The 22378-nt window shown below is 52.2% G+C and overlaps 6 protein-coding genes across 6 annotated transcripts; 5 read left to right on the top strand and 1 right to left on the bottom strand.

Annotated features, from left to right (window-relative positions):
- Positions 1-1279: 1279 nt before the first annotated feature.
- On the top strand, positions 1280-2206 carry NCLIV_039910 (conserved hypothetical protein; the record flags this gene model as incomplete). Its single annotated transcript, XM_003880900.1, has 1 exon — positions 1280-2206. One exon carries the CDS (start codon positions 1280-1282, stop codon positions 2204-2206), a length of 927 nt encoding a protein of 308 aa, XP_003880949.1.
- Positions 2207-2493: 287 nt separating this feature from the next.
- On the top strand, positions 2494-3253 carry NCLIV_039920 (hypothetical protein; the record flags this gene model as incomplete). Its single annotated transcript, XM_003880901.1, has 2 exons — positions 2494-2935; positions 3051-3253. 2 exons carry the CDS (start codon positions 2494-2496, stop codon positions 3251-3253), a joined length of 645 nt encoding a protein of 214 aa, XP_003880950.1.
- Positions 3254-4065: 812 nt separating this feature from the next.
- Positions 4066-5274, top strand: NCLIV_039930 (conserved hypothetical protein; the record flags this gene model as incomplete). The annotated part of the gene is made up of 11 exons (XM_003880902.1): positions 4066-4228; positions 4285-4301; positions 4370-4435; positions 4494-4512; positions 4572-4628; positions 4697-4801; positions 4864-4883; positions 4942-4949; positions 5012-5037; positions 5094-5129; positions 5189-5274. The coding sequence occupies 11 exons, from the start codon at positions 4066-4068 to the stop codon at positions 5272-5274; spliced, it is 603 nt and encodes a 200-aa protein (XP_003880951.1).
- An 824-nt stretch (positions 5275-6098) lies between these two features.
- On the bottom strand, positions 6099-7911 carry NCLIV_039940 (hypothetical protein; the record flags this gene model as incomplete). The annotated part of the gene is made up of 6 exons (XM_003880903.1): positions 6099-6225; positions 6359-6522; positions 6673-6851; positions 6954-7055; positions 7161-7533; positions 7669-7911. The coding sequence occupies 6 exons, from the start codon at positions 7909-7911 to the stop codon at positions 6099-6101; spliced, it is 1188 nt and encodes a 395-aa protein (XP_003880952.1).
- A 4184-nt stretch (positions 7912-12095) lies between these two features.
- Positions 12096-13697, top strand: NCLIV_039950 (pre-mRNA splicing factor CWC2, related; the record flags this gene model as incomplete). The annotated part of the gene is made up of 1 exon (XM_003880904.1): positions 12096-13697. The coding sequence occupies one exon, from the start codon at positions 12096-12098 to the stop codon at positions 13695-13697; it is 1602 nt and encodes a 533-aa protein (XP_003880953.1).
- A 2623-nt stretch (positions 13698-16320) lies between these two features.
- On the top strand, positions 16321-21033 carry NCLIV_039960 (hypothetical protein; the record flags this gene model as incomplete). The annotated part of the gene is made up of 10 exons (XM_003880905.1): positions 16321-16329; positions 16803-17082; positions 17947-18117; positions 18380-18440; positions 18793-18828; positions 19215-19272; positions 19647-19666; positions 19997-20059; positions 20254-20335; positions 20881-21033. 10 exons carry the CDS (start codon positions 16321-16323, stop codon positions 21031-21033), a joined length of 933 nt encoding a protein of 310 aa, XP_003880954.1.
- Between the last annotated feature and the right edge of the window lie 1345 nt (positions 21034-22378).

Genomic DNA, 22378 nt, shown 5'->3' on the forward strand with positions numbered 1-22378 from the left:
CACACGGAACGAGACCCGCATTTCCTTTGCCCGTGGCGGTTTCGACGACGTTTGGGAAGTAAGAGTATACGAGTTCCCTTCCTTAGTGTTTTGAAGTGTTCATTTGGACGCAGCTGCCGCTTGGAGAACTCCATACTCCCTACTTTCTGAAGACTTCCTTGGCCCACATTCGGACCCTTTCTACCTTCTCGGATACCTATCTATGTTAGGGACTGTGGAATGTGTGGATGGTGAACCAGGTGCACTTGCCAGCGAAATCGATCAACCTGTTCTCGTACAAAGAAGGAAACCCCGAGTCTCCATTGCTTGTTTTCGAGAGTGTCCCACTGAAAGATCTCATTTGCAAATCTCCGACAATGCTGCTGGAGCAACCAACCTGCCCTTCGGCACACAGACAACCGATTAAAAGGTAAATTTCAGTGCATACGATGCCCCCCCCCCTCCCAATCCATACCGTGGATCCTACGCATAGCAAAAAAGCATGTACCAGTATGTCGTATTCAAGGGTCGGAATAACAGGAAGAGCGAAGCCAGTGACCAGTAGAGAAGGAATTTGAGGCCGGCGGGAGCAAAGGCTGCAGCGCGCGCCAGGGGGTACGCCGGCGTTAGGTGCTGGCGTTGATTTGAGCACGAATTTGCACGGCATGCAACACTGACTCTCACCTCACTACTTCTCGAAATCTTGTACATAAAAACACCCTTTCCACATAGGAGGAGCATAAGAAAAGGAAAACACCCGAGACAGGACATGGAATCTAACATGCCACTGTTGGGTAGTAGCCAGCCGCGTGCCCCGATCCTCTTTCGAGTTACATCAGGTGCCCGTAACCTTTCGTGCCTCTCAATCCGCGGCTGGTTCGCCTTGCTGGCTGCCTTCTCTTCACGTAGCGCAACGGCGACAGCTAATCACAAAAAAAAATTGCAGCAGTTGGCACACAATGGTGGGTAAATGATGACTTTACATGATTTGCGTCCTCGTTCATCACTTGACATGCGAACAAGCCAGACGCAGCGGGCTATGCACACACACCCATTTGCGTGCAGACGACGCTTCTAGGCCGCCAGGTGGCCCGATTTAGCGCGTTGGCGACCACAAGTGGCAAGCCTCGTTTGCGACTGAAGGGATCGCCTTGAGCGAGGGAATGCATCTGAGTCATGAGTATTTTCTCTGGTTCAACCACAGTAAGCACCGATATGTCCCTCCTTTAGACGTTTGGTGCAGGCAGCGCCGCCACCAGTAAACTCGTTGCCGCGGGGTACACGAGAATGCTCAATCAGAATGACGTCAACAGGACTTGCCAGATGTAGTCGTCGGGTGGCGCGCGGACTGCTCCTAGGAAGCGGCCGGGTATGGCGTGACAGCTGTTTTGGCAGAACTTGGGACTTCCCGCTGGCGCCAAGATCAGGACCGGTTGCTCTGGGGCCGACTCCAGTTGACAGCACGAGATGGAGGCCAGGGCGCACGTCGGCTGCCGCTCTCCGCTTAGCAGCAGTCCATGCGTCTTATTGGCCGGAAGATCGCGTTTATACGAGAAACAGAAGAGAGTTCTCCACCAGCGCCCTTCCCAGCGTGTCATCATTGCCAGAGATTAAGGAGGTGCCCGTCACGAAGTGTTTGATGACGAAGTGGGTGCTGGAGAGGATCGGAGCAGATTCAGCTGCCCTCAAGTGTTTTACAGCAGTGGATACGAAGAAGCCGACAGATGGGCAAAGCAGAAGCTTCTTTGAGGGGTGGATTCAAGCCCGAATAGGCTTCGCAAGCCACCCTTCCCAGGCGTTACGCGATGCATTTCGGCGCGCCTATGATGCCCGCCTCCTTCGTTGGGGGCGCCTGCTGGAGGTCCTAGATTGCTTCGCAGGCGACATTGCATATCATTATTGTACCCCGGAAGAGGAGGGCTATTCGAAACTGACGACCTTGATGGTTACGGCATCTATCCAGCGAATGGAGTTCAGAGATGCGCCGGATGATCGCTCACCGGAGAGCCGCGTTGTGACGGGCCTATCCGTTGAGGAGGACCTGACACTTATAGGCTCCGTAACACAAACAGGCGCTTCCTCAATGGGCATTAGGATAGAGATGCAGCAGGTAAGGCTCGTAGAAAGGTGGCCCAGAACGATCCTGGTCAAGACCTTCGAGTGGAGCCTGTCAGCGGCTATAGCGCAGACCCCTCCTTGGCGTATCCACAAACCATTTTCTGTGTAGATTCCCTGTTGTGCTACCGGGAATCGCCAGGTCGACGAACACGTTCTCTACGATTCTTACCACGTTAATGTGTTATTGCTTGGAGGCAGACACTGACTGGCCCAACGCCACCGGCAACTGAACAAATTCTAGTCCAGAACTCAGTCAGGTAGCGACCTTTTCGGATGGTCAGCATGGGAAATGGACGCTGTAAACTGATTCATCTCTCTTCGCAAGGGGAGACCTGGTAATGCGAGGTGCTGCCGTGGCGAGGCAGTGCTGTCCCTAGTGCATAAGGAAGTTCTAATATGCGTGCGTACTGTCTGCAGAACAACGAAGTGAAGGGAAGCGTGTTCTTCGTAATGGTCTCGGTCGACGAGGCAGGCAGACCCGTGAAGAAGGTTCCTCCACTGGATATCAGCAGCTGCAGTCCTGAACTCCGCAGTCTTATTGCCAGCTCATCAAGCGGCTTCGAAGCTAGAAAGGCAAATGCGAGAAAAATGTTTTCTCTGGTTCCTCCGGAACCGGAGGAATCCGTCTTTCTGCATAATGTGTGGAAGAAGTCTCTTGCCGGGGGAAAGAACGTAGTGCGGATGCGCGACACCAAACTGTCAACAGCAGAGCTTATTCAACCGGAGGCATTGTCAAGATACAACAGGGCATTTGGAGGGCTTGTCTCGCGAAAAGCTTTGGAACTTTCGTACCTGAATGCTCAATGTTTCCTTAAAACAGTCAGACCTGTTCTCAGAGGTAGGTTGTCAAACACACTATATCGCCACAAGCTCTCGCTCTGGCAGCCCGCAGCTGTCATTTTCGGACACTCTCAAGTGCGTTGGCCTGTCTAGGGCTGCGTGCTGTTTTACAGGAGTCGACGACATATTCTTCTTGCAACCGTTGTTCGTCGGCGAAATGGCTGAGATGGTCTCTACTGTCGTCTGGTCTCAAGTGGATGAGGTGCAGATCCAGGTGAGGAGAGCACACCTTTGTTTCATTGTGTCGCACACTGAGGACGCTATCCGTGTGCCGCGCTTCACTATTCGATGCAGTCGGCCAGTCGTTAGAAGTTAGACGTTAGGGGCACTATCATCAGGCGTCCTCCAGTGCGTCTCTGATGTTCAGGTTGAAGCATTTTGCGTTGATCCCGTCTCCGGAAACAAGCAAAAAACCAACATCTTCCACTTCCGCTACGATACGGTGAGACTGTTCGACTCGACAGTTCTCACACTGCAAGCAGCCATAAAACGAACACAGGAAGAAAAGTGTTCCTCGGACATTTTTACCTACTGTGCTGTGTGTGCATTTACACCTCCGCAGGTCATCGATGATAAAGACACGTGGCGGCGTGAGGCGCCTCCAAAAGTGTTTCCCTCAGACTATGCAGACTGCATTTCGTTTCTTGAAGCCAGGCGTCGGTATCTTTTAAGGAAAGATAATAATGGAGTTGAAGCGTGTTACCACTGGGACACGCCACCCTCGGTTTGCGTGTAATGTGGCCACCAGAATGTGATTCGTGGGTTCACTGTATACTAACACAAGACTGGGCGATTCCCAAGTGAATTTCGTCAGTATCATTGCGCGGGGAACACAGAATGCCGTCGGACATAACACTACGCTCCGAAATGCCGCTTCCAGGAAAGTGGATCGGTGCGGTTGTAATGTTTGTTGTCTTTTTCCTCTTGGTGCCTGCATCTAATCTTGGCTTGGATGTCGCTCGGTTCACTGGGCTCAGGGGCGCCGCATAGTGGGATCGACTCTGTATGTACACACCACTGAGAAAAGGTAGTTGACAGTTGTGCTAGCTGCCTTTCAGCGGGTGGGCTGTCACCCAGACTCTGACAAAAATGCCGGTTCGTGTGTGGACTTGCTAAGCTAAAACAGAGATGGTGTCCCTCATCCTCGCGCCAGTAATAGCTGTCTTGACTCTTTCGAGTCTCCGGACAACCGCTGCCTTGAGAAGCATCGCTCCGGCCCGTATTTCTGACAAGGGAGGAAAAGCGGTTCTGCCGGTTTGCAGCGCTGTCGAGCCGGGGTCACTTCACATCGGTGAGGCCTGACACAGTTGTTTGATACGTACCTATAATAGCTCCACGGTTTCTCAGGAGATTCCTGTTTGTCAGTGCGTGCCATTCTTTCCATTTTCCCTCCACGTCTCCTGGAATGCACATAGCGTTTACGACTCGACAGGAATGCGGCGGTGCATGCCGTGGTGACGCAGCTCGCCCGGGATTTCGATTGATCTCCGACAATGAGGCAAGGCACCCTCTGAACGTGTCAAATCGGAAACACCTTCATGTTTTCCGTACCACAGCAAGTAGATTTCTCCCAAGGTGATAATAAGGAATACAGACGTTGCCCAATACTTCCTCACAACACGTAAAATGTGCAGGCTGCACCGGAAACGACATCAGAAAAATATGCTCCATTGGCGTATCAAATCCCGGTGGTACGCACAATAACCAGCCTTCATCTCCTTGTGTAATGATCTAACTGCAACTGCGCCATTTTATAAAGGTTACCCTTTGTGTGAAGATCTGGAAACGGAGGCATGCGGACACGGCTGCAGTTGTTGGAGTACCTGTACGGATCACAACTGCAACCCTGATGCTCTCTCCGCTGGTATGGCCGACGGTTTCACGATAGCTTGAGTGACATCTCTATAACATCCAAACCCGATGCAGGATTTTTCTTCGTCTCCGAAGTAAAGTTAACGGCCGTCCTCTTGTGGGATGGGATTTCTCATCGCTTCTCTGTTGCAGCCGACGACGTGAGCTCCTGAAACCTAAAAAAGTGCCTGAGCGAGCTATTTCCTTTTTCATGGTCTTTCAGCATCACACCTAGCGGCTGTCTAATAGGTAGGTTCGAAGTTTATGTTGAACCGGCAGGCATAGGAAAGGAAACCTTGCTACAGATCTCCACCGGCACCTTTGTAGAGCAGGCACATCCGGTAGGCGTCGGCGTCCTCATATTACCACATCGACAAACATTGTTGTTCGCTACTGTCAGGAGCAAATAGCGACTTTTGGATCGCCGTTCTTATTTTTTTACTTGTAGTCGCCGCGGGGGGTGCACTGTATTATTACTATAGATGATCGAGGTCGAGACCAGGAACATCCCTCTACGGCCGCCTCATCCTCGCTGGTTCTATTGCACTGTTGTCAATCAATGGTTGGTGCAAACACGGGGACAACAAGAAGGTGCATCAGTTCTGCAAGACAGTGCGACAGAAAAACAAACTTCTAAATCAACCGTGTTGTAGTGTGTCCTCACACTGGCAAAATGCAATAAAGCAAAGGTAATACCTTATCCTCTTGATGGCCGTTACTCCTTATCGAAGCTGTCGCTTCCGTCGCCAATCCTATTGGCGGCGTAGCTGTGCCGTTTCCTCCAATTCCTCAGCAGTGGGTGCGCTTCGGTGCTGGTTCACCTAACCATGCACAGCTCACTACTGAGGCTCAGGGAGCACTGGCGAAAACATGGTACAAGGGTCAACCACGCAGGCGAACGAAAGCCTTGCACGGAGGTGGCCAACCTTAAAAAGGACTGTCCAAGACTCAAACATTCTTATACGCAGCCAGAGCACACCAATTCCCCGAGACACTCTTGACTCAGTAGCTCTTTCGCTATCCCGGAAGCTACTAGCGAGGACGGCCACTTCTTACAACGAAGCCCTGAACCCATGTTTACGGGAATCTCCACCAGTCAAGCCACATCACTCCCCTTTTGTGCACACCTACTCATTTGAGGATGTACAAAGCTTGATAAAATTGAATCAGTCGTCGTGCGAGACAAACGCACGTTGACGAAAAGATGCAGAAGCAGAGAAGTTACGGCACAGAGCAAATTAAGATAGGCTCCCCACCCCTAGCCGGCGCAGGGAGCCAAGAAAAAGACCGACAGCTGCGGCAAAAGCCATTTAGCCACGGTTGTTTGCACTTGCGATATGCTTCGGAATACATTTTACTTGTGCTGCAGGCGACATGTTCTGCAGCTCTAGCTGAGAGAAGGTGAACAACTCGGGCAGCGGTCCACCACTCGGCAGCCTGAAGCACACACACACACACACACGTGAGAGTCACGATGTAGCACCGATCACCACGAAACAATACTATGGAGTGTGGTATCTTGATCCTGCGAGCAATAGAACTGCCGCTACAGCAAACAGAAAATTCTTACCGAGTTGACGGCAGACGTAGCTCATCGAAGAAATCATGAGCCAAAGCTTCCAGCGGAAGAAGCCTCTCTCCGGGTTCGTATCTCAAAAACTTTGTGAGCAGGTCAAGCGCTTGGTCCCAAGATGGATCATTGGTCTCAGTCGCAGCAATATGGGAAGCGAAGATCTGCACGAACAGAGTGCCATAGACCAGTGACAGAACGACCCCATCGGATACACAGTTACATATACTCACCAGGCATTTCTCCGCACCGAAAGTTAGAAACCGCAAGGACACACGCGTCACTTCACCAGCGTGAGATGCTGGGAGACTCACCGATTTCCATTCTCTCGGTTTGACATCAGGGAACCGAAATTCTGTGTAGTTCGGGTTCATCGTGGACATTTGACGCCTGCTGGGAGTGCCCAAAATCTGAATGATCTTGACCAACTGGTCTACACTGGTCTCGCCGGCAAACAGTGGGCGGCCAAGCAGTAGCTCTCCGAGCACACATCCTGTAAGAAACCAGGCAGTATATTACGAAACGAACGGCTTCAGAAGATGCTGGTTTTCTCAAATATGCGAGACACACCTGGTTCTCACCAGCAAATGCTTACCTATGGACCAAACGTCGATTGCCGTAGTATATTCGCTTGCGCCAAGCATAAGTTCAGGTGCCCGGTAAAACCGAGAGCAGATGTAAGAGACACTCTGTTCGCCTGAAGGGACATCGAAAGATGCACACAACCCATGCCATCAGCTTCTGAACAACTGTATAGTGGCATTCCCCTCATGACTGACTCATTTGCTCTGCGTTTGCTCACCAGGCACAAGCCGTTTTGCCGAACCAAAGTCACACAGCTTGAGGACATGTGTCCGAGAGTCCACCAACAGATTCTGAGGCTTGATGTCGCGGTGGCAAATGCCCAGAGCATGAAGATAGCCCAAAGCGCGGCACATTTGGTAGGTGTACAGCTTGACCAGAATGAACGGGACCTGTTGATTTGCCCGTATGAAAGACTTCATGACTCTGTATACAGTCTCTGGTATGTGTTCCATCACAACGTTGAGGAACCGGTTGTGGTCGTTACTGTCGCGTTCGCCCATTTCCGTATAGAAATAGTCAATTAGTTTAACAACATTGGGATGCTTGAGCTCCTTCATTATATCAAGCTCTCGATTTTTGTAACGCGGGTCCTGCAGAACAAATAGACAGCTTAGGCGGCTGCATCTCTCCTGGCGTTCAGCGATAGTACGGAAGGTCAGGGTGCCCACAGAAGAGTAGAGGACTGACGATTTTTATTGCACGTGCGCAACAATGCATCCTCTTACCTGAAGTACTTTCTTGATAGCTACCACTTCCCCAGTGTCAACGCATCTTGCCTCTGTTACGACGCCGAATGAGCCATTGCCCAGGACCCTCCCCATATCGTAAGTCAGAGTTGGGTGAGGATTGCCGGTGTGAACACGGCTCTGCCGGTCCCCTTTCACAGTTGTTGTTCGCTGACTCCCTCCTCCTGCTCGAGCATTGCTGCTCTTCTGAGCAGCTGCTGGGTCGTACTGCGGGTCCGGCATCGTCTACAGAAGAGGACGACGGGAAGAAGGGGGCGGCTGAGACTTCTGCCTTCTCGACAAAGTCGAGGAAAGATAATCTACGTTGTACCGCGTCCTCAGGAAGGCGAGGAGGAAAAAGTCTCGCACATTGCCACACTCTCTGTGGCTCTAAATGCGTTCGCACACGATTTCACAGCTAAAGCTACTCCTGAGGCAAAAAATCGCCGCGATAGCAGATCAGAACGAGGGTCGAGTACCGGAGAGACAGTACAGTGACTCTGTCACAGCTGGTGAGAAAGCCGGCCAGCCGGATGATCGAAATGATTCCCTTGATTTTTGCAGCTGGTCTTTGTTGGAAAAAAAGACGGGACACGGTGGTTTCGAGAATAGATTGAAGGCTCGGACCGGAAAGCAGGAGAAAAATGATGTGAATACAGTGGCCAGCCAACACGGGACACAATGAGACGCTCGGGTGCTGACACGTAATGAGGCACACAGGGACTTTTACTGGTTAGAAACGTGACAAAACAAGCCAATTTTTTTAATATCGCTGGAAATGAAGCAACGAGCCGACCCGCTGCAAAGAAAAAGAGTTACGGCTGCCGCGCAACAGCACCGTGGGACCAAATAGCCCGAAGACCACCCATCTCTCACCAAGCTCACTCTGCAGACAGAATGTTCAAGAAATACCCCGAAACGATTGCGAAAAATGAGGGGTTGACGGAACTCAACCGTTTCTACTGCCTTGCAACAAGGAGATCGCTTTGGCGACGGAGGGTGTCAAAGAAAACCTGTGTGAAGGGGGTTGGCAAATTGCTTTTCTCCCAACGGATGGGCACTGGGTTGCCCAGCCAGCTAAAACTACGAGTTTTTTATCCCTTTGTGGTGAAGAAAAACGGTTTTAAGACAGTCCAAGATAATTTTAGGCACGCAACAAAAAATGCAAGAGAGAGCTGTGCACCCTGTTTTTTCCCTCTCGTTATTCACCGCCAATTTTTCGAGGGTTTTTCATGCCCCGTGCAACAATGTCAGCTGTTGTTGCAGCAACCCTCTCAGCCACACAGCCGGAAAAAAGCCGCCGTCCCTACATAGCATCTCTATCACGGCAAGTACAGACAGATCAGAAAATGCCCAGACATTTCCAGACTACCGATTTACCACAGGTTTTCTAACTGTTTTCACAGGAGTGCTGGAAACCGAGGGAGACAATTAAACTGTGAAGTTCCAGTAGGGTTGTCCTCAGCCCTGCAGACAGATGTGCGTGTGTTGCCAATTGGAAGCCCGGACTCACACATACATTCACGTTGAACACCGCCAGGGCACCCTGCATGTGCAAGCGTCGCTCATAAGCATACACATTGATACGCTGTCGCTTGCGAAGCAGCACTTTTCTGCGGCTCAAAACTGAAGGCAAGCGGAGCAAAAAAATCAGGGAAAGTCGCTTAAAGGACCATGCAGAGTGGCATCGTCTAATCCATGCACTTCTAAAACAGGGAGCCGTTATCCACGTTTTTGGGCACTGTCTTCCTGTTCACGTTGTAAACAAAACCTTGTACTGCATCTCTGTCAATGTAAAATCTCGCCGGGTAGTGAACCCTTTTGTTCCAGCCCAAAGAAGGAAGGCTCGAAAGAAATCCCTTGAGGCGTCGTGTTTGTTTTAACAGCGCAGTGGAGTTTCAAAAGAAGGAGCACTGGAGACAAAAAAAGACCACAATTGCAAGAGCTCGCAGCAGGGACAGCCGTTTTTCGGTTCCTTAAAACAGACAAAACAATCTGAGTTTTGGTTATTTTGTTAATGCAGGCCACTCTTGTGCTGCTCGGGATTCTAATCAGATGCGTGGAAATTACTGAACCGGAGGGGCTGTTTCAGCTGGCTCACAGATGCTCTGTGAAAAACGTGTCGCGAGCTCTTGCATGTGAAAGCACGTTCAGTTGCCCCTCAAACAATGTTATTTTAGGTTACCAGCCACCCGAGTCGGCTGCTGTACATTCTCGCAGGGCCGCCATCTGTTTCCCTTCCGTTCTGCAGGCGAATTTCGCGACGCCTCGCACCACGCGGACACCGAATGGCTGGTGTGCGCCTTGTTTTTTAGCCACATCACTCTGGAAAGAGAGGGCAGCGTAATGATATAGTCAGCGGCGGCACGTGCATACAGCTCTCCTGATCTCATAAATGCCTTTTAACGGGGTAGTTGTTCCGAGGGCACCGAGGAACGCGCCGTGACGGTAGAAAGGGAAGAATCGCAGACAAGCGAGCGCTGCTTAATCGTTCGCATCATTCACGACAAAGCCTAGCGTTGGCAAACGACGCGAGCGCGTTTAACCGGAGTGAACGCCAACAAAAGAACCAGGGTAGCAGCTATCCTGGCCTGTAATCTTATGCTGAGCCTCGTGCCCCTACATCCCGGTGGCATCAAGCAGCCTGCTTTTTTTTGCCTCACCGGATCTGCTACGAAATTAGTGTGTCTCTTGTACACAGAATGTGTAGGAACTCACCTGCTGACCCAAGGCGAGCACTGGGGGATCTGCAGAACTCAGCATTCCGTACAACTTCAAGAACATGGCTCCGTGCTTCGTTGATAGTTCTGGTATCTCGTTCACATCACTTGATGCACTCCGGTGGCTCTTCAGCATGTTCGCTTACGAAAGGAAATGACTTCATTGAAGTAGGCACTTACGATGCCTCAGCCGGCTCAATTGACTTACCCCAGTTACAACAGACGGCACGCTCCTCTGAGTAAACCTCAATCGGTTTTGTCGGAAGACTAGATCCGCCGTGTTTCCTCAGATATAGTTAGACAGTTGCTTTTCTCACGGGGCGAGCGGTACAGGAAAGGAAACGGGGAGCACGGTGTCAAACATAACAGGACCTCACCTGTGGGAAGAGGCATACGCACAAGGTTAATTCTGTTGCGTTTCCCGATCAACCAGAGGGCTCCGAAAGCAAAGCCATGCTATGTGCCTGTCTGAGAGGCATTGAGGTCGCCGCAATCCTGATTGAAAGGCTGCTCAGCCCTGTTTTACTACTGCCGATTGTAGGGACCCACCACAGTAGCGTCTAGCTGGCAGATCCTTACACGATTTTGTCAAGAGGTAACTGCGCGCTGACGTCATTTTTCTCCTCCCTATAAGGTCCCCCTCATATATATCTGTTTGTAGATCAAAACTAGGTTTCTACTGTCGCACTTGTTTTGTGGGCCTTAGCAATCCCGTGTGCAAGATTACCCACAGCTGCAGTAGCAAGTGGCGTCCGTCAAAGACACACCCATAGCATTTCGGTGAAATTATTCAGCCGTCGCACACTCAGCCATGCCAACAGGCAATAGGTCACAAAATGCGAATGTGTCGTTAGCAAGCATGTTTTGATGTTTTCTCCTAGCGCGTTCCTCGGTCAGGTGTGAGCCGCTTGTCCACATCCAGACTGACTTAAAAAGATCCCTGTTACGCCCGAGTGCAATCTTCATATACAGGAAGATGCCTATGTGATGTGGAAACAGCTTGTGGGAAGGAGGCGACACCCTTACGCTTTTTGAGCATTTTGCTTTTGGTGGAGGATTTGACACGCGCCCTCAGCGAAAAGCCGCTGGACACCGTTTTTTTCTTTTCGTGACCTATGAATAGTTGATCGTTTTCTTGGTACTCCTCTGCATACGTCTGTGTCAGTGAACCCAACACGTGTTTTCTGCGTCATCTCTATGAAAACAGACGCATCGCGGTGAGCTTACCTGCATGTTGGCCGGACCAGTACACGAACCATGTTAGCTCCCCGTATTGTAGAGAATGGTACATGAGCATTTGAATGTTCGTGCTTGCAAACAATCGTACATGAACGTGTTCGGCTGTCTGTGTTGCCGATATAGTGGTTCATGAATTTAAGCATCTACGGCTTGAAAGTGCTGAACAGAATATGTGATTTCGTCTTGGAGTAAGTCTAATTCGAAGTCTTTTGAGCTATGTACTACCGAAAAATCTGGGTTACGCCTTTGAACTCTTGTCATGCGGAGACCCTTTCACGCATGGAGTTCTGCTGCTTGGGCAACGTGGTCTTGTGACATCGTTTGTGGACCAAGCGGTACCCGTCAGCTCTCTGACATCGGAAGGGTGTTTCTGAATGGTGAAAATAGGGTTGTTGTGAGTAACCTTGATTAGTTCTGTGTCAGGAACAACGCTGCTTTCAGGCTCTAATTCCGGGGCTCCAGTAGAGAATGGCGCTCCAAACTTTCTTGGGTTCAGCGACGCAGACGACGGAGGCTGAAGGAGATTTCACCATCAAACGTGATTCACTGGTGGAACAAAAGGAAATCAAAACCTGCGATTGCCCTGGCACGACTGCAGATGATACCACGGCTTGGGCCAACAACTGCTGCTCTACCCTTCCTGTCCAAAAGGTTTACTCTTCCCCATCAGCACCGCTACCCGCAGTTAAAAGATCAGAACCAGAGAGTCTGAATCCGTGCGTATCATCGGGCGTCCAACTACCTGGAGACCAATACACTTTATATGCTACATATTACCAGTGGTACTATCGTGCGATGCGAGATCAGGAACGGTTGATGGTCGAAAAAAAAACTAAACCAACAGTTGTAGAGGAGCGTCCTCCAGATTCGAAGCACGATTGGGTGACGAAATGGATGAGGCGACCGGCCCGTCAACAGATTCATCGTAATGAAGCCAGTCGTTACTCGCACACTGAAGGCGGCACAGAATACAATATTTGGTATGGAAAATACTTAACTGACAGATATAATAGACCTAGTTACTTGGATCGCGAGACCGCGCCATACAAGTGTGATCCGAAGAGAGACGCTGGTTACACGAAGGCCAACACTGATGCCTCGGGAGAACACTTCTTTTGCATTTATTTTGCTAGAGGTGGCTGCTGCCTGGGGAAGGATTGTCGATTCCGCCATAGTATTCCAACGGCGGATGATGAGGGTCATTTGGAATGGGGTCACGATGTATTTGGCCGAGAGAGGTTTAGCACTCACAAAGATGATATGGATGGTGTGGGAAGCTTTAACCACGACTGCAAAACACTCTTCGTCAGTGGGTTTCGTATCGACCCCGAAGTACCCGACGGCCTCAAAAAGATGGAGGTGTTTCTCTCAAAAGAATTCGGCACATGGGGAGACGTCACATGCATCCGTGTTATTCCCAAGAAGAACATAGCTTTTATCACGTATGCATATAGAGTGCAAGCCGAGTTCGCGAAGGTGGCTATGGCTGACCAGAACCTAGGGAAGCAGGCGCCGCTCCTATTGGTGAAGTGGGCTCACCATGATGGAAATGCGAACAAAAGGAGACTTGCCGAGCAAGAACAGGAGGAGGACCGAAAAAGGCAAAAACAACCAGCTGCAATCGGTCCTGGCACACCTACTGCAGGCGGTGAGGGTTCACATTCCCTTGGCTTTCTTCCAGAGGGTCCGGTGTGTGGGGATGCCGCAGCAGACGCTACGGCACTCTCTGCCACTCTTGAGGGTCACTGCAAGGCATGGCAGCACTTTTGGTCGGAGTTTGCACAGACTCAGCGCACCAATGTAGCGGAACGCCATCAGCAGGCGTCACTCCGAGATGATGGCTTCGAGGATTGGGCAGTTTTGTATGAGCGTTCGGCTGAGAATGAGGTTGATGCTGCTCCCCGCCCTCTTGCAGAAATGAGCGCGAACCAGGAAGCAGACTCATCTGCAGCTATCTCCGACAACCTTCACAATGACATCGAAGACGCGACAGAAGCACTCGCCCGAATGCAGCACATTCTGAGTCGGGTAGATGGTCTCGATGACAGTGCGTTCGAGGTCAGAGTGTGACACTCGCGTTCAGTTTTCCTGGTGACAGCTAACAGAGAGCTGCAAATGTACCCATGCCGCCCATTCCTTCTCCAACGCGATTTTGTTTTCGACATCCTTGTCAAAAGTGTTTCGTGAGACACCTGCGATGGCACTCGCGCAGACCTGTTGTGACTTGACATGCTGTGCTTTGGCAAGTATGCGTATAGCTGTTGATACTTTATTGCAGTACGTGTCTTCAACTGGCTGCGTATGCAGAAGCGACTTAAAACACTCATCTAGAGACCCCGGAAATGTTACCACGGGGACAATCTTTTCTCCTTGTCCTCTTGTGTGAGATTCGTTTTAAACAATATAACATAATACGGGCGATCGGCAGATTTACCACCAGGTCTGTACTGCCGTCATTCTTCCGTTACGAACTGGGGTCAGATCGTGAAACAACAAAACTGACATAGAGCGCCTGCCCGATGAAGGACCAGCGCCTCCTATGAGACCACAGTGCCACGCTCTGATAGATTAGCAGACAGGCAGTTTTCCTCGTCTGCACCCTTCACAGCCGTACTTCAGCTACACACTGCAAATCACATTTTATACTACAGCTGGATTTTGTTGCACAGTAGTGGGACACACTGAGCACACGCATCAGGCCCACTTGCAAAAGACGAAGGATTCCAGGGGAGTGACCGCTTCCGCCTGCTCTGATAGTGGAACGTCGTAACCCTGCCAGATGTTCTGTCCCCGTACCAACCACTGGATAAAAGATAACAAGGTACTGCTCCAGCGAAGGGAGGGATACCGAGGAAGGTGACTGATCCCGTATTCTCGAATTTGATTGGTACCGAGATGTTCACACGAGTTAGAAGGCGAATTGATTTTGTGGCGCTTTACATGCTACTGTCACGCCCTAGGTATTCCCCAAGGCTGAGGCTAGAGAAAAATATGATTCTTCACATGTCCCCTCACCGTCTCGTGGCAACCATGTCGGAATTGTGTGTATAGTTTGATTGTCGGTCTAGTGCCCGACAGCCATAGAGCGCTTCGTGCCTAGGTCAGGATGAACAGTTACTAAAACGCATAGAAGACACTTTTGGCTGTGACATACTTTGTTCTCGGATAAAAGAGCAGCGCTGTAGCTCGGTTTCGTTCGCAAGCTGCGGGCGAACTCGTTGACCGTCCTGGAGAGGACACCGACTGATAGACCGATGGTCTTTTCCCAGAAGGTTTGTGAGTGTCCGCGCCGCGGTGTATCTGTGATTTTGCAGTGCATACCTAGACTGCAGCACAACTGCGCTACAACAATGTACCGTTTCCGCACTCGCAAGCATGTTTGCGTATCGAGGATACCTCTCGCTACGGGTCTCTAGGCTAACTGAACCACCTGGCACCATGGAAATCTCTAATCACTGTTTGTTACGAAATGCCGACCGCGAACAACAATATCCAGATTCGTACAGATGTGTACGGTATTGGAACTAGCAAGGCGTGGTTCCCCCTCAGACAAACACTGGAGCGTACCTACTGAGGATACGGCTTACACTACACACGAGTGGTGGATCCTACTCGCGGCCATGCAGCTGAAACACCGGACGCCAAGTTGTCCAACCCACACTACTTCGACCTTCCTCAAACAGGACTGCAGGATCGAGAAACCACGCTTGCCCACAAGTGTTCCTTCCCCCTGTGTCCGTGCTCGTCTAAAGATGTCTGTATTTGAATCTGGCGTTTAAATCCCGGTGTCTGCCGCGTCTCTTGCCTCCTCTCATGCAAGCTCCAGCTCAACCATCAAGTGACGTCATCTTTATCTTACAGAGGAGGCTAAGAAGGCAATCACCTCGCGCGCAAGTCGGTCAACTTTTTTGCCGTGCACACCGTTTATGCCAGCTGGACGCGTTCATGTTTGCGCATGCAATTCTTTTTCAGTACCAGTTGCCGCAGTGGCGTGTCACGCGGAGAACACAGTCGGTAAGATTCTCTTCTTTTCGACTGTTTTCGTCTTTGCCATTGCGTCTAATTTAAAGCACAGGCTATGCTGTTCCTCTGTGTCCTCCCACACGGCTTGTTCTGTTGCTCTGGCGTGTTCTAGTGTGCAACGTCGGTCCGCGTCTGGTTCGCCCGTTGGACAATTTCCCGGCCCGTTCGCGTTGTGCCAGCTTCACCGGTTCTCTGTTCTCTGCCCCGTTTCTCGTTCCACATTTTTTCACACGCAGGAGTAGGGGATGTAAGAAAGAGACACTTTCCACCGTCGAATATTTTCAAACTGTGCCGTCTCTCTCCTCCCGAACGCAGCTTTCTATATCCGAATACACCGTGGTAGCCTGCCGTTGCTCAGAAGGGGAACGCGGTTGCTTTCTGAGGCAGCTTCTCTCCCGACACCGGCCTCTGTTCTTCCTGTTCCTGCCTGTGGCACTCACATCTCGTGGCCTTGCTTGACAGGGTTCGGCATTTTTCATTTCCAGGGTCTCGAAGAACTGTACCTACACTCGCTTCGACCAGCTGTGTGCATTCCTCAGTGGGTGCCCGTTCGCGTGCTTGACGAGGGGCGCGCCCGCGCCCGTGCGAAACCTCGTGTGTGGAGTTTTGTGCGGCCGTGTCAACAAAAAGAAGGTTCCTACACGGTGGTCGCCCATCTCCCACGAACGCCATGGGGAAGGTAATTTAAAGAAGCCGCTGGAGCGGGGCATGTCCGAGGGGGTTGGAGTTACCTTGATTGCTGTGCGTGGATTCGAAAAATGGGAGGTTTGTGCCGCGCATTCTCCAGGTACTGGTAGTCGAACACAGACGTTCTGTCTCGACTGAGGGAAAGTGCGGTTGGTCCTTCTTTTACTGGCGATCCGAGGTCCTCAGCAGTGTACACGCATCCCGGCCCTGCACCCTCCGGGCGAAAGTGTTGCGCCCTACACCACGGCGGACACAGTATGGAACACTTGCTTTTCTCATGTTCAGCGAGAAAGGGAGAGAACAACCTCCTCTCCAGCTGTAGGCACAAATTTCCTGTGATCAAGCGCGATGTCTTTCTGCTACACGGCAGCTGTCTGTCGCATGCCTCCGCGAAGAAAAGCCAGGTTCAACCGTTTTTGCCGCTGACAAAAGACAACGTGCATCGTGTGGCTTGGTGTTCCTCAGGATTACTACAAAATCCTCGGTGTCGGCAAGGATGCCTCCGAAGCCGACTTAAAGAAGGCGTATAGGAAGCTGGCCATGAAGTGGCATCCTGACAAGCATGCAGATGCTGATGCCAAGAAAAAGGCCGAGGCACAGTTCAAAGATATTGCTGAGGCTTACGATGTCCTTTCTGACAAAGAAAAGAGACAAATCTATGACCAGTTTGGAGAGGAAGGCCTCAAGAGCGGCGGCTCTCCGACTGGAGGCGCAGGGCCTGGTGGTCCCCGCGCCAACTTCGTCTGTAAGTCAAAAACATTTTCGCCGCCAAGCTCACCTTTTCAGGTGTGTTGTGGATTTTGCTCAGCCTTTTGATAAAGAATGAAAGAAAGGCCGAAGCCAGGGACAGGCTGACGTCTTCTCTGCTTGTCTCCTGCGTTTAGTTGACTGCTCTACAGAATGACACAGATAGAGAATTATGGAAGCGTGATGCCTCGTTTTCTTTTTCCCCCGACTGTTGGCTAGATGCGACAGCCTTTTTGAACCCAGACACTCGTTCACGTAACGTCGAGGGTCTCAGGGAAAACCCCCATCGAGGGTCGCCTGTGTTGTCCAAAGTTCGTATCAGTTTCCTGCCGCAGCGTGGGGCGAAAGGTAGTTGAGACTGTGTTTGGGGAAGATCCGTAGAGCGAAGCGAGGCCTCACAGGCCTGTCGAGACGGATGTTAGGGGGGGCCTTTGCGAGCGAACGCATGCACCAGTACCAGCGAAGTGCCAGCAAACGGTGGACGAACTGCTTCGTATCGCATCCAGAAGCGGACGTACTTCTCCCGTCCGTGCATAGGATACCAGATGTCGATACAGCGTCGAAAGCGCGTTCTTGGGGAGACAGCCGCCAGATGGGCTTTTGCCGTCGCCAGAAACGGGTTGGAGACCGTGCAGGTTTCCCTTTTGTTTCTTCTGCCCGTGCAGGGAATGTGGCAGTTCTGGATTTTGGGGTTGACGACGCGCTACTGCCGTTTCCCCTCTTCCACGCGTCGGGGCGGGACCGACGCCCCAGCACCTTTTTCCGTGAAGAAACTGGGCAGGGAAACGCGCAGAGAGGAAGGTCTATCGTGTCTTTGCGGGGGCCCAAACGCGGCTTTAATTTGTGGTGTCTTTTTCCTCAGACCGCGAAGTAGACCCCAGCGAACTCTTTTCAAGGTTTTTTGGCAGCGACAGAATGTTTTTTGGAGGCGACGATGACTTTGGACCTTTCGGCAGTGTCGGAATGGGCCCGCATGGCGGCGGCTTTCCCTTCCGCATGCACCATGCAAGCACTGGCGGTTTCGGTAGCCGCGGTGAGTTCAAAGGCTCTGCCCAGAACGCGTCCGCGCACACACCCGTGGACACACAAAGGGGGGGGGCGCCACGCAGGTTGTCCTTTGCAAATAGGCTGTGGGGTCCGTGAGAAAGAGGCGGGGCCGAAAGGGAGCGGCAGATGAGTCCGCCGCGCAGCTTGCAGACGTTTCGGCTGGTGCCGCTGCGTGAGAACAGCGACAGCGTGGACCCGCACAAAGGCCTGCCTGTTGTTGGTGTCGGGCGTCCCTTGCGCGTGTGCAGCTCCTTCCAAACCGAAGACATACGAGGTTGACCTGTCTCTATCGCTGGAGGAGTTGTACACGTGAGTATCTGGCTGTTGCAGGTGACACGTTCAAACCTAGCAGAAGAGAGGGCGACACCTCAACCGCTCCCTGGGCTCATCGTGAAGATAATAAGCCGGGACGAACAGGTTCAGGTTCTGGACGTTTCTGCTGGCGGCTCTCGCCGTTTGCAGCGTGCACCGACGCTCTGGCTGGGTCGCCTCTGTGCCGATATAGACTCTTTGTGTGCGCCTGTTCCCGCTGCCTTTAATCTTTCCTGGCGAAAAAAGGCCGCAAAATGGGGAAACCGATCAACGTTATACGCGGCGTGTTCGCCCGTGGCACTGGCAAACGCGTGTGGTGGCTTTGCGCCTTCCTTGCTCTGCGACACAGGGGGACCAAGAAGAAGCTCAAAATCACTCGAACGAGGTAAGTGCTTCTCGGCGGGATGTGGCACAGAGACTCCCACGCCGGCAGACAGACGGGCTGCAGGGATTCGAGACGGCAGAAATACCACAGCCCTCGAGGCCGTTTCTGTAGGACCCGAGCGCTAGGCACAGCTAAAGCCGCTAAGGTGATTCCAAAGCGAGCGGGGCGCGACACGCATGCAGGCGAGGAGACCGCTCTCTGTCGCTGCTGGTGCAGTTCCCAGCCTAAAGGAGCGAGGGGGGACAGCAAGCACGGCCGCATTCTGGCAAGACGGAGGATATCACAGTGTATGGTCGGTCGTTCGCTGAATATCTGGAGGGGCCTTGCGTCGCCACGTTTCAAGGCCGTTCAACAGGGAGTCTGCTGTGTCTGTTTCCTCGCTGTAGGTACCGCAACGGTCAAATGGTGAAGGAGGACAACGTCTTGTCTATTGATGTGAAACCGGTGAGTCCCTTTTGCCGCGCTGCGGCCGGACGGAGGCCGTTGCTTCAAACGGGCTTTTCGACAACCTGGGACGTGTAAGATACAGTTGCTGGTTTGCGATCGCTCTGCCTGCGCCGCTAGGTTGCAGAGAGAGTGTCTCTTTTCCAAAGACTTTGACTTGCGAAGATCTAACGCATTATCACGTCCCCTGCCAAGGGTTTCCGGAAACGACAGACCGGGAATCTCGTCATCGAAACAGAAGGGGTTTACTGGGTGGCCGAGAAAGAGCCTTTCAGTTTCCAGTCGGTTTTCGTCACGATCACGGCGCATCTCGGAAGACACGCATGCAATGGACCTTTTCGCATGTATGTTGTCTGCTTGCGCATGCGCCGCAGGGCTGGAAGGAGGGAACAAAGTAAGCCTTCGCCTGAGACGCACACACGAAGCACACGCGGCGAGCAAGCGTGAGGAAGGTGACCGCGTCTTCAGTGTAGAAAGCTCACGGAAGACCCGCCGCTCCATATGGCCTCTCAAGTTCCGTAAACACTGTGCTATGGCGGATCCCTCCCGCCTCCGCAAGAAGACATGCTCCCGTCGTGTCTCCGTTTGCCGTCATGGGTGTATGCGCGGCTGGGTTCTCTTTCAAATAGACTCCAGGAATGTTTCCAGCGAGCTTCCGTTCGGCCCCTTTCGGGGGACTGTCCATGCGTTGCTGATTGCTTCCTTCCCGTATCGACGCCTGCAGGATCACGTTCGCTGGCGAGGGTGACCAAGACGCTCCGACTTCGCCTCCTGGAGACGTCGTCTTGTAAGTCCAGGGACTTGAGTCTTCCAGCATGTGCTCCACCGGGAGAGTGGTAGCGGGCCCCGGCGATGCTGGGACAAACAGCACTCACTCTTTTTGACGGGAGAGTTTCACGATGCTCCGGTGCACGTAGAGGAGCGGCACGAACCCCTGTAGGGAGGCGCGGCTCCTGTTGCCTTTCTGGTGTGCGTTTTCAGTGTCGTCAAGACGAAGCCGAACAGCCGATTTGTGCGCGACGGAAACCACCTCATTCATAAGGTTTCGATTCCGCTGGTGAAAGTAAGAAGCACGCACGTGCAGGGAGGTGTCGGAGGCAGAAGAGAAGTTCGAGGAGCAAGGCAGTCGGCGTCGCTTTGTTTTCGTGACTTCGGAACACTCGCGCGTGGCGTTATATCTGCAGTCGCTCTCTGCAACTAGGCAACTCAACTTGTGTTCAGGAGTTTCGCCGTTAGACAACGGCGCACGACAGATTTTCCTGGAAGCGTCACGTGTCGGTTTCGCCTCCGGTCGTGCTGTGTGTCGACCATGTCTTCCAGTGAGCAGATGTGTCGCCGCACTCCGCTAGAGAGAGGATCCTGTGCCACATCCCGGGTGTCTCTGGTGTGAAAAGGTGTAACCAGGTTTTTTGGAGTCGGGGGGACATCTGCGAAGACGCAGGGAACCGCATGCGCGAGGTGTTCGCCAGGGTTTGTTGCCGGAGGACCGTGCCAGCGGAGAGAGAAACGCCAGAAAGCTGTGGTTTGCCACCGGGTTTTTTCAAATCGGGTTTCCTTTTGAATCGCTTGTCTTCGTGACATGGCTGTTTCCCTCGATTCCTTTTGCAGGCCTTGACGGGATTCACGGTCCCGATCGACAGTCTCGACGGCCGGTCTTTCAAGGTGAAGGTCGATACAGTCGTGACGCCGAAAAGTCGGAAGATCGTTCCCAACGAAGGCAAGTTCGGGATGGAGAAACGAGGGAGGGAACCGCTTTTGTGACCTTGTGAGACGCGTATTTCGTCTTCCGTTTCTCACACGTGGCTTTCTCAGATTCGACAGGAAGGAGTGGAAGACTTCTGGACGCAAGAGTCGGCGTGCGCAGTTTGGTAGCCGAAACGGCAAGCGGATACAGTTGAGGCAACTACCCTTCTGGTCCATAACACGGGTGCCAAAGGGCGCCTTGAAAGAGATATCTTTATGTGACTGGAAGGTAGCTGCGCATTCCGGCAGACATTCCTTGTGTCGAGGATAGAGACGATAACGTCAGTGAATATCCTGCGCGACAACATGGTTGGTGGCCTGTATCCTCGTACACTGACTCCGCTCCGGCGTCTTGTCCACTGTGTCGCTTTCTCTTCACTCAGGCATGCCGATTTCAAAAAGACCAGGAGAAAAAGGTGACCTCATTCTTGAGTTCGATATTCATTTTCCAAAGTAAGCGTACTTTTGGTCTCGACCCCTCAATAGGCTGTAGGCGTCCTGTTTTGCAACGGCAAAAGCGTTTTGTCAAGACACTACCTGGCCATCAACGCAGGATTCGTGAAAGACGTGAAAGACGGCACAAAGGAGGAACTGCACTAGCGTATATACATGCCTAACCGGTAAACAGTACCGCGCTCTTGTGTTGATTCTTTAGCGGGAGCAATGCCGCGCACTCGTTGCGGATGTCACTCGGCCCCAACCGTCTTTGTCAGATGGGTTACTTCAGGAACACCGTGTTTCCATTGGCCCGTGTTTTTAGAGTGGTGGCTAGTTGCTGAATCGACCTGCAGTGGGCCTTCGCCACAGGGTGCTATGGGGAGGGTTTTATCGCTGGATAAAAATCCGCCACCGTTTCCGGAGCAATGGAGAGGCGCAAAAGGCTTGCAGGTGAGAAGCGGCTTCTCTGCTGAGCAAACTGCAACGGCATCCGGAATGACTGTGTGAGACTGGCTGCGTCCCGTGCAGGACATTGACGGACGACCAAAAAGCAAAGTTGAAAGACGTGCTTCCGAACGTTTAGTCCTGGGACCTGGACTCTCCAGGCGCGCTGTGGCGTGCACTCGCGGATTTCCCTCGACTATGCGCGCTGAAAGAGAACCGTGATGCGACACTTCGTGGGGGCAGCAGGTAAAGTTTCTTCCCTTATTCCCTTCCACAATGTGTTGGGAGAGATCCCCGTCCGCGAGGGGCGTAGAGAAGAGCGGGGAGAGAAAGGCGCTATTTGTTCTTTGCTCGTTTGAGAATCAACCATCCAGACAGGCGGACGAAGAAGGAACAAGGCGACTGGAGACCGAGTTCGCCCCTGACCAGGAATGTGGACAACAGGCAAAACTACTAGGAACCCATATGGCCATTAAAACCT

The sequence above is a fragment of the Neospora caninum genome, chromosome IX (genome assembly GCF_000208865.1).
Source record: "Neospora caninum Liverpool complete genome, chromosome IX".
Classification (NCBI taxonomy): domain Eukaryota; phylum Apicomplexa; class Conoidasida; order Eucoccidiorida; family Sarcocystidae; genus Neospora; species Neospora caninum.